Source organism: Anguilla anguilla, chromosome 13 (genome assembly GCF_013347855.1).
Source record: "Anguilla anguilla isolate fAngAng1 chromosome 13, fAngAng1.pri, whole genome shotgun sequence".
NCBI classification, from domain to species: Eukaryota; Metazoa; Chordata; class Actinopteri; order Anguilliformes; family Anguillidae; genus Anguilla; species Anguilla anguilla.
This window is the reverse complement of record NC_049213.1, coordinates 10,445,752-10,459,803: the sequence shown is the minus strand read 5'-3', so window position 1 is coordinate 10,459,803 and position 14,052 is coordinate 10,445,752. Positions and strand designations below refer to the sequence as shown.

Genomic DNA, 14,052 nt, shown 5'->3' with positions numbered 1-14,052 from the left:
ATCCTGTCTTCCAGCGACTGCTCAGGTTGACCCCAGTCAGGAAGCCATGAAAAAGTTAGGCATAAATATGCCAACACTTGTCAGTCAGTTTATAAAACAAAATAATGTATTATGTGCATACATTCCTCTGTAGTTCACACCAAAAGAACTGTGCAGCTCACCATGAAAAATCTGGTTAAAAGACAAGGCCAAAAATGCAAAATAAAAATATTTAGACCAATGGTATAAAGTTTGTGGCAGATCAAAGACAAGATACAGTGCCATGGAAAAGTATTCGCCCCCTTCCTGATTTGACTGTCTGACATTAAAAACAAAAGTGAGAGCCTCAAATATGGGAGGTCCTAACTCCACCTCAGCACTTCTGGCTCTCTCACTTGGTCAAAGCTGAACGCATTGATATCTCTGCTGGAGACTGAATATGGTTTTGTCATAAACCGTCATTCACTTTAAGGTTTACACTCCAGTTCCAACAAATAAACTTAAAGTTTTTTGGGGTTTAGGTTGTTCTGACATGCCTGGAATCTTCTGAGACTTAATATACAAGTAATGTGTGGTTATGAATATACGTTTTTTTTTTGTTGAAAAAAATGCAGAAATACATTTTCACAATAGTTTATTAATACAGTGAAGTATGGGATGGATTTAATGGTGGTGCCGCTAAGAGAGCTATGCATCCAAGTGGACGGCTAAGCTTACGGATGATAGATATGTTACAGGCATATTGCTGAATGGCATGTTCAAGTAAATCCATAAAATCACCTAGCAGGCTATGTTGTATAGAATCATTTTATGAACGTTTTAGTGACAATGTGGCTCCCAATAGAAGATGATAGTACGGGTTTTTGAACTTTTTCAACCAAGTTTTCAGTTTGCCTCACAGATTAAGTGCTATGGCATACACACTGGCATTCTTTGAATTTCTGTGCCCACTAACAATCTTTTTTATTCTTTTCACATAAAATATAAATTTACATACAACTGCAAAGGAACTGTTACATGGAGTGTGGATGACCTAGAGGTGTATAGATTAAATATGTATACGTGATTATTCTCTATGCCTGACTTGAAACACTCAAGACTGTAACACTGCTCATGAAGGTTAATTTGCACAACTTCATACCACATAGCCTGACCATTTACTGCTGAAAGTTTACAGCTTATTTCCTAAATGCTAGGGGGAGGGCTTAACCCAATGAATTCAGATATGCCATTTTAAAAATAGGGACAAAATTGGTCAAATGATGTACAACCAGAGCTACTTGGTGTCTGAAATACCCATAAAAATATCAATGATCTTTCATTCTGACATTGTGAACCCATATTCAAATTATTGCCATTTGTGTACAAATTCTGTCCAGAATCCCACTGGAATGTAGTTGTTTTGGCAATGAGAAATGACTAATATTTCCCCCTACAATCACCTCATAGAGTTAAGTGAATTGCAGTAATTTTGTTATGGAAACAAAAGTTACCCATCTGCCACTGCATCATTTATTCACCAATCATTTCCTGTCAGATAAAAAATAAGCAAAACATAACCAGCTCATACAAATGTATTTCAAAAATGAAGTAAAAGGTTGTGCGTGATTGTTGTTTGATTACAGGAAAAACATCTGGGAAAATGTCCTAAGCCATCCTAGGAAAGGCATTCCATGCTGGATAGGTACACTCAATGCTCTGTGTTTCTCAGATGGCTATCCTGTCAGGTCTTCAGTGCTGGGTCCATTTTATGCTCTTCAGATCGATTCCCTCCTGCACCATCTCCCACAGTGGACTGGAGGAAAGAAAAGCTTCTGTAAATAACATCACTTAGGGCAGCAAGAGGTTTCCGAATACATTCGCAGTCACAGAGCACAGAAACAAAACTCAATAAACACCATAAACAGTGTACATTTGTAAAATGTAAGACAATGACTGGAAACAGGATTGCGACAAGCGCAAACAAAGAAAACGGGTTTCTGTCCAAAGCCAGTTGACTGTTATTATCGTTAAAGACATGGTCATCCTGCCAATGCACTAGGCAGGTTGTTGTAGTGACCTGCCAATGCACTAGGCAGGTTGCTGTGGTGATATGGCCTAAATTACCTCATTTCTCTCAGACGCTTGACATGCTGGATGCATTTATTGGCTGTGTAGTCCACTTCTGCCTCTGTGGTGAATCGGCCAATGCCAAATCTGAACCCAAAAAAACAAGGAAGGACAAAATAAACCATTTTAGGTCTGGTGACGGCGCTATAAAGTGTTCTACTGCTGAGCTTCCGGAAAGACGTTACTCGCACGTGTATGGCACTATCCCTGGATTCCTATGAACGGCAGAAGGCCGACAGAGCTGGATTGTGGAAGGCAGCCTCTGAGGTAGTTGCTAACCTGATGGAAGAGTGAGCCAAGTCCTCATCTGCTCCAATGGCCCGCAGCACGTAGGAGGGCTCCAGAGAGGCTGAGGTACAGGCACTGCAGGGAGAAAAAGGAAGCGTCAGCGCATAGGTCTTTGGTGCATAAGTTGGTACAGCTGCTGAGGATTATGGCTGCCCACTTGCGCTGAATCCAGATGCTTTGTAAACCCTACTTCTCAGATGTTCTACTCCTCACTGGCAGTGAGTTCACAGTTCTTGGCTATGATGCTTGCAGCTTAAATTTGGCTCATTTGTAAAGAAAAAGATGAAAATTACACTGCAATAAGATTATGTAAGAAGGTGCGGAACGTGTTTGAAACTACGCAAAGTTAAAAATGCCACTGTTTGTATATACACTATATGACCAAAACTATCTGGAGACCCCTTGGTCTGGGGCTGTTTTTCGTGGTTTGGGCTAGGCCCCTTAGTTCCACTTAAGGAAAGTACAGCATGAAATGACATTCTAGACAATTCTGTGCTACGCCAGCAGTTTGGGGAAGGCCCTTTCCTCTTTCACCATGACAGTGCACCCGGGCACGCTGCGAGGTCCACACAATCTAATCTAATCTAAACATGCACAAGCCAACACACACACACACACAGACACACAGACACACAGACATACAGAGATAGGAGCTCCAACAAGGTAACACAGGAAGTGAAGGTGACACAGACCTGCCAGATGAGAGGGCAACATCCTTGAGAGCCATCAGCAGACTCTCTCCTTCCACGTAGGCGAAGGACAGATTGATACATCCTGTAGAGCACATTAAGAGCGCGTTAGCTTCCTTCATTACCACCGATGAGACTGCCTGCCTGCGGTGGAGCTAAAATCTCTAACGTCCCTAACGCTAAAAGACAACAGAGCAGGGCAGTGGCGGCATAGCGGCACATTAGCGCACGGCGAGCCGGCTGCTCACCTGGGTATCTCTGCTCCAGGTCTCCGTTCATCACCACATTGGGAATCTCCGCCATGACCTTCTCAATGAACCGGTTCGCCAGCATAGATATCCAGTGGTGATCATACTGGAGACAGAACAAAATGCAAAACTGTTTGCTCAATAGTTCCTATAAGGTATGCTACAACTCGATTTAAAATATGTAGTATTTGTCTTGTTTCATGGGACTTAAGGAATTCTATTACAAATGAAGCACATTGACTGCCAGTTGAACCAGTTATGTGCGTTATACCAGAGCCAGACAGACGATCTACTTTGAGCTCTCTTTTTAAAAACTCATCTTTTGGGGCCACCAGCTGGCTGATGCTGTTATAAAGCCCTGTTCAAAGGCATGGGTGGGCCCCGCAGTCTGGTTTCAAATCTACACCATGATGACCGGGCCATAGCTCCACAAGGAGATGCAAAAAAAGGGCACTAACGTCATTTCGTTTGGCCGGGACGGCAGTGATCGCTTTTACATGCACATCTTATTCCAGATAATGGCTCGGATAACATTCAATTTACGCCGTTTACATTACTTGCAACCAGGGAAGAAATAACTCAATCTTATTCCTGTATACATGGTTAGCTAAATATTGTTTACATCCTTCAGTTAGTGCTAAAGGACAACGTCTTAGTGATTCTTCACGTGCATAAAGTGTTAACATTTGCTGGGTGTATCCTAAACTAGCTGGCTGACTACAACTCCCATGACACCATGCCAATGTTCACATTCTTAATCATGTTAATAAGGGCTTAACCAGGTTTTACCTTTCGGAATGAGGCACTTACACAAGCTTTACTGCAACTGGAATGCTCAAGTTTTCCCTAATACGTTCAGAATGATGATGTGCAGGTAAATGTAGTCGGTGCCTCATGATGCGCTAAACAGCAATTTTTGGTTTAATTATATGACCCTCTTACCCTGAATTATTTCCTGTGCTTGCTACACTTGCTTGCGTTAGAAGTGCTGTAAAATCTATCTGCATTATTATAGTCAGGTCTCCCATTATGTGATGTGTAAAACAGGACTGTGCCTCACACAGCAGGATGTGCGTCAGTGATGCGTGGGTCAGGTGTGGGTCAGGTGTTCGGTTAGGTGTGCGGTACCTGCATCTCCTGCTGGGCGATCTCGCAGGCGGCCCCCAGCCCCACGGCCAGCGGAGTGGGCACCGTGCCCGAGCGCAGCCCCCTCTCCTGCCCGCCCCCGCTCTGCAGGGGCTCCAGCCGAACCCTGGGCCGCCGGCGCACGTACAGAGCTCCCACACCTGGGATCACACACACACACACACAGGCACAGGCACACACACACACACACACACACACACACACGCACAGAGAGTAAACTTCCATACGCATACACTAACCACACATCCCTACGCAGGGCACTTACTCACTTGTAGCAGTGGGCTGATGTCTAAAAATAGGGCTTATACGTTCAGCAGGTGAAATATTCCAACTTAAATATTCCATCTCCCATACCTGGGACCCACCCACTCACACCAGTCTAATTTTAGGTTAAAGGTAAACACAACAGGATTCACGAGTCATAGCTACAGTATGGGTATCGGCCCTTCCATGCTTTATGAGACCCAGTTCTCTCCTCAGACTCACCTTTCGGGCCGTAAATCTTGTGGCCGCTGATGGACATCAGGTCCACCTTCCAGTCCATGACGTTGATGGGAACCTTCCCGACGGCCTGAGCGGCGTCCGTGTGGAAGAACACGTTCCGCGATCGGCATATCTGCCCTGGAAGGGAACGCGGAGACGGAGAGGATTCGATCATCGGAACGCCGAGAATGGTTTACACCGGGCTCGGCCAGACCGGCAGCATCGCACGCTTAAACTCGCCGTCTATACACAGCTGCCAGCGGACTGCTGCTGGCCCAAACAAAGCGATATCTCACCCAAAGGGGGCGCCAGAGCTCAACTTTCACAATGCTGGTGCCTGCCACGAGGGCCAGTCAATCAGATGAAGTAACACCGTTTTCTTATTTTCTTTTTTTCAATGGCAGGAAGTGCAAGAAAGTCATAATAGGAAGTGTTTGATAAGAAACACCTGTGGCCATGTTGAGAAGAGTATTGCGAATTCTATATGTGCTATATCACGATTATCTCACCCAAAGATGTGTGCACGCAGCCTGCTGATATCTATCGTCAGTTAAAAACACAGCCACTGTTTGAGCAGATTTATCAGTGGGATAAGCACTTCTGCCTATCTTAATGAGTTTGCATGTGTGTACTGGTTCCCTGGAACATACCTATTTGTTGCACTGGCTGCGTAACTCCAATCTCATTGTTCACCGTCATCACCGACACTAAACTTGTATCTGGCCGGATTGTTGCTTCCAGTTGCTTTAAAAAATGAATAAATAAATAACAGATGGTGTAAAAAAATCCCATGGAAGAAACATGCTCATCAAAAACCCATCCTTAAAGCAAAAAATAAAAGCCACTTAAGATCATTTAAATGCTATGCCTACCATAAACCTACCTACTACATATTCAGTCATAACGTTTTCAAGCCATTTTACCAAAGGCTAGTTAGGATTTTCCTCTGAGGCTTTACCATTAAGACACTTACAAGCTTTGGCCACTAAGTGGGGCAGATGAGCCTTTACCGTACCATATAATTAAATTAAATACCACTAGATGGCAGGTAGTGGCAACATCCAATAATTTTTCCCCAGTGTGATTAATTAAACTTCCACCTTATTTGGCAACACGTTTTAAATTCAGCGAACAGGGAAAATGAGAATCGTACCTTCAGATCAATCAGGCCGTTGGTCTGCACGGGGAGGTACGTCACATCGAACCCTTCCGACTCCAGGACACGGCAGGAGTCCAGCACGCACTTGTGCTCCGTCTGGCTGGTGATGATGTGCCTCTTCTTCGCTTTATAAAACCGAGCGACGCCCTGGACACAACGCATTGCCAACAACACAACCTTAATTCTCACTGCACAAACAGGCTGAACAAAAATACACAGAAAGTTCAAAAACGCCTAAAATATGAAAATGTTCTCGGCCTACAGTGATCACACTCTGTATGAAAGAGCACCAGAGTACTGTCTCCAACTTAATCCTAATTCCAGTTTAAGACAGAGGAGAGGACATGCACCTTGATTGCAGTGTTGTTGGACTCTGTAGCGCCGCTGGTGAACACAATCTCCCTGGAGTCGGCACCAATCAGGTCTGCCACTTGCTGCAAGGAGAAGTTAAACATTTCCCCTTTTAACATTTGTATTTAAATTCATATTTAATCTGTGCTGTATAAATGTGTTATATAAATACAAGTGTTTATGCGACACAGACTCATTTGACTAGCATACCTTTCTGGCTTTCTCCATTGCACTTTCACTCTCCCAGCCATAAGCATGTGTTCTGGAATGGGGGTTTCCATAATAGTTCACTTGATATGGAAGCATGGCATCCAAAACTCTTGGGTCCTGTGGTATAAGAGGAAAACAATCACTGCCTGTTCAGTGCCCGGAAAAATATGGCTTATTCACTGGCAGCAACTATTCGGGAGAGCAAACAATACGGACACAGATTATTGATAAACACTAAATAGGCAGGTGTTAGACAGCGCAACTATGTAACTGAATGGCTGAAACAAGATAACACTTACCTAAAGTTCCAGCATAAGTAAACAATTACAAGTTAATTGCCTGAGTGACAAACAAATGCTTACGAGCATTTGAAAACTGTCCAAGTAGTAGTAGATTAAAGAGTAAAAGGAAGCAGAAACACTAAAAAATATAGCCTGAAATATAAAAAATGCAGCAGTACTATCAGGAAATGTATTTTGTACCCTCAAATACTGCCATAACTTGACAGAAATACTGCAACTACATTATTCCTTTATAAATATATAGATAGATTTATTATTTTATACCTAGATTTATTCATTATACTAGATTTATTCCTTTTGTGCCATCTCGTGATATAACTTACAAAACATTGGCTCTTCAATTTGTTCTAGTAAATGAACTTCACCTAGAAACAAACATTTACTTTGAATTAGCCTACACTTCACGCAAACATTTTTTTAATAGTCATTCACGTTTCTCACGGTAGAGGTTAGGAAACCTACCATCGGTGTGGTCGCCTGGAAGTCCATGTACAACGGCCGTAGTTCATCTTTCTCCAACTCTCTGCTTTTAATCAGTTCTGTAAACACAAAAAAATACAATTAGACCTCAGCTGTACAAACGTACAACATTCACCAGTTTCATAAGCTTGCATACAGAGACGTTCGCTTGATAAGATTGTCCAGACCTCCACTCAACTTAATGTTTTGGTGGGGTGCAAATGGACCAAGCAAATTAAAGATTCGGTCCATCAACAAGTGTGTCCATCAGTGCTCCAACTTTAGGACCATTTTTTCCCTGAAAATTTATGTCTGCTAACTGGAAAAATAATTAATGAGCACATTGCACTAAATGGAATGCAACTGTGTGCTCCTAAATTTTTAAAATTGGGAGCACATGTACTCCTTGGAGAAAATGTTAGCGCAGAGCCTTGTCCATCTACGAGCTATAGTCTATAGCTATATGCTCAAATCAGCTGAATGCAAACATTCTAATTAGCTATCAAGCTACGAAAACGTCTTTGGTTTACAGTCCATGACGTAGTAGCCATAAAGGACCATGTGCCTCCCATAGGTTTCACGGCACCAAAATAAACAGGAATCCCTCTGATATACACACAAAGATAGCCAATTCACGAGTTCTGACTCCATCTAGCAATTTAAGGCTATCTAACATAAGGCATACATTCTACTTCGTAGTAACTTCATATTACTTTTACGCTAAAATGAATAACTTTGCTACTTTAATTTCAGATCAAGGACAAACTACATGTCCGTTTGGCTAAATTACAGCTGCGTCACATTACAAAATGAAAATAAGTCTCAAACCTTAACTTACCCCTCTCACGATGAACGGCGTTGACGGCACTTTCTGCATATTTCAATCTAAGACTAGGAAATCCACCGATGGATCCCAAAATGTTCTTTATAACACCGACGTTAGTCTTGCTGAGCATTGCTACTTGCTAGGTGACTGACACGGTGGTCAAGACTGTAAAAATGAAATCCCCTATGAAGACAATTAAGACAAGAAGTTAAAATGTAAATATAGAATTGACAGAATGACTTTCCAATGGCAGCTGGCAATAAATACTAATTACAAATGTGGTGCTAATTCCACCAAAGCTAACTAGCTAGTTAGTCAGCTAGCTAACTAGCCACCGGCAACTTTTCCAAAAACCAGCTTGATATTCTGAAACAGTCAAATTCAGCGTCTTGATGTAGATCTCCTTCTTTTCCAAATTGTCTGAAGAGATCGAGTGGGTGAATACAAAACACTCCAACCACGCAGTACTCCAACTTCGCTTTGTAATGCTTATACAAGACAGGTTTAGTAAACGATCACAGAGCATAACAGGAAGTTTCCATCCAACTCACATCTCCTACCCGGATGTTCTTGCCGCGATAACGAAATTTTGCGGAACTGTGTAATGCTAGCAAGGTGTTATTGAACTGGATGATAACTGTCATTCTTATGGAAGCGGTTATACGAGAAATGATGTCCATGTGTATTTTCTAGATTATGTGTTTTATCTTCTGAACTGTTGGACTCTTGGAAACGGTGTATTCACAATTATATTGATAAAATGACTACGAGCATAACAAATAGCCTATCTGAAATGAGGGCGGGGGGCTGGCGTAGTATTCATCGTAGTAGCAGAACACTCTTCTCGGCTGTGCTGTTTGACATGCCATAGAAATTCATTTTTAGCTACCCAGCAGACAGTCGAATAGAGATTCCCTTATCTGCAGCAGCGGCATTTGCAAATAAGTGCATAAAAAATGTTTTTTAAGAAAAGTTTTTAAAAAACCGCGACCATTTTCTGCGTTTTAAGATTAAGTCTCTGTCTGAGCGACGTGCTAGCTGAAGACTCATCAGAAGCTGTAGGTCCTGTGGGAGTTGGATGCTCTGTCAAATCTCTACCAACCTCCCAGGGGTTTCATCCTCAGTGCCCACCGCTAACAATCGGGCAGAAAAACTATGTTCCTTCTGGATGTGATGGAGGTTATTTGATTAAAATGGAACAGAAATACACTACTGACTGTGGAGTTAATCCCTGTCCTTTACATTTTTTGTTGCAATAATAGAGACATACCAGTGTATACGTTGGAAAAGATGTATTTGTGTGGGCGTGTGTGTATGTGTGTGTAGCAATATTGCTGAGCGATACAGGAGGTGATCTGGTTAAAATGTAACTACCGACAGTTTTCTCAAGCAGTGCTTCCTTATAATTTGTGTCTGGTCAGCACTCGCCGAATGAGAAATAATGGAGAGGAATATGTAGCTGCTTGAGATTTTTGCGGATATTAATAAGGAACGTAAGTATGAATTATTGTTCAATAGGTCTGAGAAGACTATAATTGTGATTTCGTTGAACTTCGGACTTACTCTAAACGAATGTGCTGTATGGCTTTGAAAAGTTGTGAGCCTACGTATAGGCAATGTGTAGGCTACTTGTATGTCCGCGCAATTACTTTTTGGCAATATTCGTGTTCGTCCAAAATTTCTGAAGGTATCAAATATTACATCTCAATTTTACCATATTAATAGCTTTATTTAAGTGTGACATACACCATTATTAATTCGACCGCTTACTTAGGCAAGGCTCTACCGTTCGGAAACGGCTGGGCTGTAAATATTTAACACCATCATAAAATCTGTAAATATGCAACTTCTCTCGAAGAGCTATTCCGAATGAAGAGGAAACCTTGTCTTCAGACCCTCCTAAGCATAAAGCATCGTTCATGGGGAATTTTTATAACAACCTACAAAATCAGAATCCAAGTTACTTTGCTATGCAATTGAATTTTACTGCAGATGTAAGTTGCACTTCAGTTCAGGTCAAGTACATTCATTTCGAGGCTAACATTCAGGGTAATTTTAGAGGCCAACCAGAATCAAAGACGTGCAGTTACCTTTGTACATTGCGTAATGTTGCGCCTATAGAAGGGCACCCTGGTCAGTTATGATAGCGACTTGCTATGTGATCTTTGTGAGGGGTATAGCGTACCACAGTGAAACTGAGCCCACTGTAAATGATTGCTTAATGATGGCAACAAAGCGCACATAGCTACAATACTCTACCTGTCAAATTAAAGAAGCTGCACAGGTTGTAATTTAAATGTAAAAAAATAAGAGTGTCTCTACTATTGCATCAAGGCTGGTTACTTTTTCTGTACTTGACTTATATTCATATATTGTGTTCACCCAGGTAACCTTAGTACCTGTGTTCTGATGCATCATATTATCTATTAACATATGATTTGTGGCTTCACAGGCCAGGAGTTGTATTGCTCCATTTTTCAGCACACCTAGGAAGATGCAGATTTTGCGTAATATCCAGTATTGTGGACTGCAACGGGCCATACGCCAATGGAGATCCGCACGCGATATTCGCTTAGCAAAGCTTGTTACCAGCAATGGCAGACTGTGCCACAGTACTGTTCCAACAGTGAGCATGGCAGCGGTCAGTCCAACGATGGCTGGACTGCTCAGCTCAAGTCGGATGTACAGAGCAAACACCCAGACTGACCAGATGTCTCCTTCGCAAATCAACCACATACTAAACGCCAACGAATATAGCTTAAGCTTTAATGGGTACGATGGAAGAAACGTTAGCTCGGTTCTAAGGTTCGACAGCAACCTCTTAGCATCCAACTCCCCCAGCGAGGACCGCCGAAGCGTGGCCACGTGCCTCCAGAGCCGAGGCATGTTATTCGGCGTGTTTGACGGGCACGCGGGTCACGCCTGCGCACAGGCGGTCAGCGAGCGGCTGTTCTACTACATCGCCGTGTCCCTGCTCCCGTTAAAGGTACTGGTGGACATCGAGGAGGCAGTGGAGAACGACCGTCCTGTTTTCCCCATGCTACAATGGCACAAGCACCCGAATGACTACGTCAGCACCGATGCCGGAAAGCTGTACTTCAACAGCCTTCGCACTTACTGGCAGGAGCTCATTGACCTCGAGGAGGACGAGCACATGGACATCGAGTTTGCCCTGGTGAACGCCTTCAAGAGGCTTGACAATGACATTTCTCTGGAGGCGCAGGTGGACTTCGGGGACCCCTACTCCCACTTCACTCCACTCAGGGTCGCCCTGTCGGGCTGCACCGCCTGCGTGGTCCACGTGGACGGATCCGACCTGCACGTCGCCAACCTGGGGGACAGCAGGGCTGTCCTGGGGGTGCAGGGGAAGGACGGCAGCTGGTCGGCGCTCACCATCACCAACGACCACAACGCGCAGAATGCGGACGAGCTGCAGCGCGTGTGGTCCGAGCACCCGGCGTCGGAGAGGAAGAACGTGGTGAAGCACGACCGCCTGCTGGGCCTGCTCCTACCCTTCAGGGCCTTCGGCGACATCCGCTTCAAATGGAGCAGCGAGCTCCTGAGCCATGTGTGCGAGGCCCGGTCCGAGATGCTGCCGGCCAACGAACACGCCAAAATGCTCCCGCCCAACTACCGCACGCCCCCGTACCTCATCGCCGAGCCCGAGGTCACCCACCACAAGCTCCGGCCGCAGGACAAGTTCCTGGTCCTGGCCACGGACGGCCTGTGGGAGCAGATGCACAGGCAGACCGTCGTGGAGGTCATAGGCGATCACCTGACGGGCATGCACTGGCAGAAGCCCCTGACCGGGCTCTCTTTCACCCTGGGCCAGATGCAGCGGCTGCTTCTGGAGAGGAAGGCGCGGGCCCTCAGGGCCCTCGAGGACGAGAACTCGGCCACGCACCTGATCCGGCACGCCCTGGGAAGCGACGGCTTCGGCAGCGTGGAGCACCGCCGCCTCTCCAAGACGCTCAGCTTCCCGCCGGAGCTGGCGAGAATGTACAGGGACGACATCACAATTATAGTCATTCATCTCAACAGCAGTGTCATCGAGGCAAATCACAAGGCCAGCGTTACGGAGGGTGCTTGAATGATTTCAGAACGATTTAAGACTAACATGCTCTCAATGTGCTGAGAACTCTAGATTTTTTTTTTTTTTGGGAGAAAATCTTTTAATGATGCATGATTGTAATTTAGGTTTGATTATGTATTTATGTGCTGCAATTGTCCGTCTTCACATTCATTTTTAAACAGAAAGATTAAAACATACGTGCTCCAGATTCAAACATAATCCAGATATCAGAATGCTTCCTTCCACACCAGTTCAGCTAGATGGATCAGACTCAAAGTTGCTTGAAACCTACTTCATATAACCACTCTGAGTTCAGGTTGGCAACGAAGTGAATGCACTCTTGATTACTCTGAAAATTCACCTGGTTCTAAGTATTTACCTATCACTGAACAGGCACTAGAAAGGTGTCCTGGGACTGGGGCATGAAACTGACCACAGAAAGTACACAGCAGGGGAGGCCATAAAATAGACAGCACTACTGAAGTAAATAGTAGTGAGGTCATTGTGAAGTTTCACTCTACCAGAAATGGACAAGGCTAAAATATGCCCCCAGCAACTCGTTTGTGCCAACTGTTGCACATGCTCAGAACAACCAGGTCTTTTGATCTGTTCAAATGTCAACGATTGACAGCAAATTGTAGCTCCACTCATCAAAAGTGAGTTGTGTTTCTTCATTCATTACATTACATTACAGGCATTTGGCAGACGCTCTTATCCAGAGCGACGTACAACAAAGTGTATAACCATAACCAGGAACAAGTATGTCGAAAACCCTAGAGAGAAGTACCGGTCCAAGTGCAGGGAACAATCGCATAGTTCAACTTGGTCCCTGAATGTTAAACTGTTTAACACTAACACAAACGAGAACAGCAACAACGCAGTCTATGCAAAAATACAAGCAGTAGTTAAGACAGGTGCATTAACTAAGTCACCTACAAAACAGCTACCTAGTTACAACCCTAAGCTTACAGTCATTTACAGGGAGGTAGGGTGGGATGGGGAAAGGTGCAGCCTGAAAAGGTGAGTCTTCAGTCATTGCTTGAAGTGGGTCAGTGTCTCAGCTGTTCTGACCTCCACGGGGAGGTCATTCCACCATCGTGGGGCCAGAACAGACAGGAGACGTGTTCGGGAAGCGCAGGTGCGAAGAGGGGGAGGTGCCAGGCATCCTGAGGTAGTGGAACGGTGGGGTCTGGCTGGCATGTAGGGTTTGAAGATCTTGTGGAGGTATGCTGGGGCTGATCCCTTGACTGCCTGGTATGCTAGGACCAATGTTTTAAATTTGATGCGAGCTATCACAGGCAGCCAGTGGAGGGTAGTGAGCAGGGGAGTGACGCGGGAGTGTCTGTGGAGGTTGAAGACCATTCAAAGACAAGGAGTTGGTCAGTACATTCTTGCCCTCCTGCCCACACTCATTATGGACCTTATCTCAAAGTACAACCCATCTCACTGAATCAAGGATAAAACTTCATCCTTTTTTTGAGCAGGTTTGTAGAACAGTAATGGTTGTGTGTATTCTTAGAAACATTGGGTTGAACACATTTATGCATTCTTATCAGACAGGTGGGCTGGCTGCTCATTCAATAAATGAGAAGAAACCTGGATTTTTCACATTTTAATAAGAAGCTTTTTAGGTGTTATGACCAGTCTTATTATGGCGATCAGTCCAATTATCTCTTGATCCCATGATCAACATGCAAAATCATACTGTGCATACTGCAGCTCAGATTAGCT

General features: G+C 44.2%; 2 protein-coding genes across 2 annotated transcripts; one reads left to right on the top strand and one right to left on the bottom strand.

Moving 5' to 3' along the window:
- Nucleotides 1-596: 596 nt before the first annotated feature.
- nfs1 (NFS1 cysteine desulfurase) lies at nt 597-8,778 on the bottom strand. Its single transcript, XM_035388649.1, has 13 exons — nt 8,262-8,778; nt 7,427-7,503; nt 6,663-6,779; nt 6,452-6,535; nt 6,096-6,248; nt 5,593-5,686; nt 4,946-5,080; nt 4,442-4,599; nt 3,314-3,419; nt 3,069-3,150; nt 2,368-2,451; nt 2,086-2,175; nt 597-1,774 (listed from the first exon to the last, which is right to left on the bottom strand). Exons 1-13 carry the CDS (start codon nt 8,377-8,379, stop codon nt 1,711-1,713), a joined length of 1,362 nt encoding a protein of 453 aa, XP_035244540.1. The 5' UTR covers nt 8,380-8,778; the 3' UTR covers nt 597-1,710.
- A 39-nt stretch (nt 8,779-8,817) lies between these two features.
- si:ch211-15p9.2 (uncharacterized protein LOC562650 homolog) lies at nt 8,818-12,540 on the top strand. Its single transcript, XM_035388648.1, has 2 exons — nt 8,818-9,742; nt 10,702-12,540. Exon 2 carries the CDS (start codon nt 10,744-10,746, stop codon nt 12,337-12,339), a length of 1,596 nt encoding a protein of 531 aa, XP_035244539.1. The 5' UTR covers nt 8,818-9,742; nt 10,702-10,743; the 3' UTR covers nt 12,340-12,540.
- Nucleotides 12,541-14,052: the final 1,512 nt, after the last annotated feature.

What these genes read in the sequence shown, in the direction of transcription:
- nfs1 (XM_035388649.1), bottom strand. Translation starts at nt 8,379, where the DNA reads ATGCTCAGCAAGACTAACGTCGGTGTTATAAAGAACATTTTGGGATCC. An exon ending in CGCCGTTCATCGTGAGAGGG is followed by an intron (nt 7,504 to 8,261) that starts GTAAGTTAAGGT and finishes TTGTGTTTACAG; the next exon opens with AACTGATTAAAAGCAGAGAG. An exon ending in CAATGGAGAAAGCCAGAAAG is followed by an intron (nt 6,536 to 6,662) that starts GTATGCTAGTCA and finishes TTCTCCTTGCAG; the next exon opens with CAAGTGGCAGACCTGATTGG.
- si:ch211-15p9.2 (XM_035388648.1), top strand. Translation starts at nt 10,744, where the DNA reads ATGCAGATTTTGCGTAATATCCAGTATTGTGGACTGCAACGGGCCATA.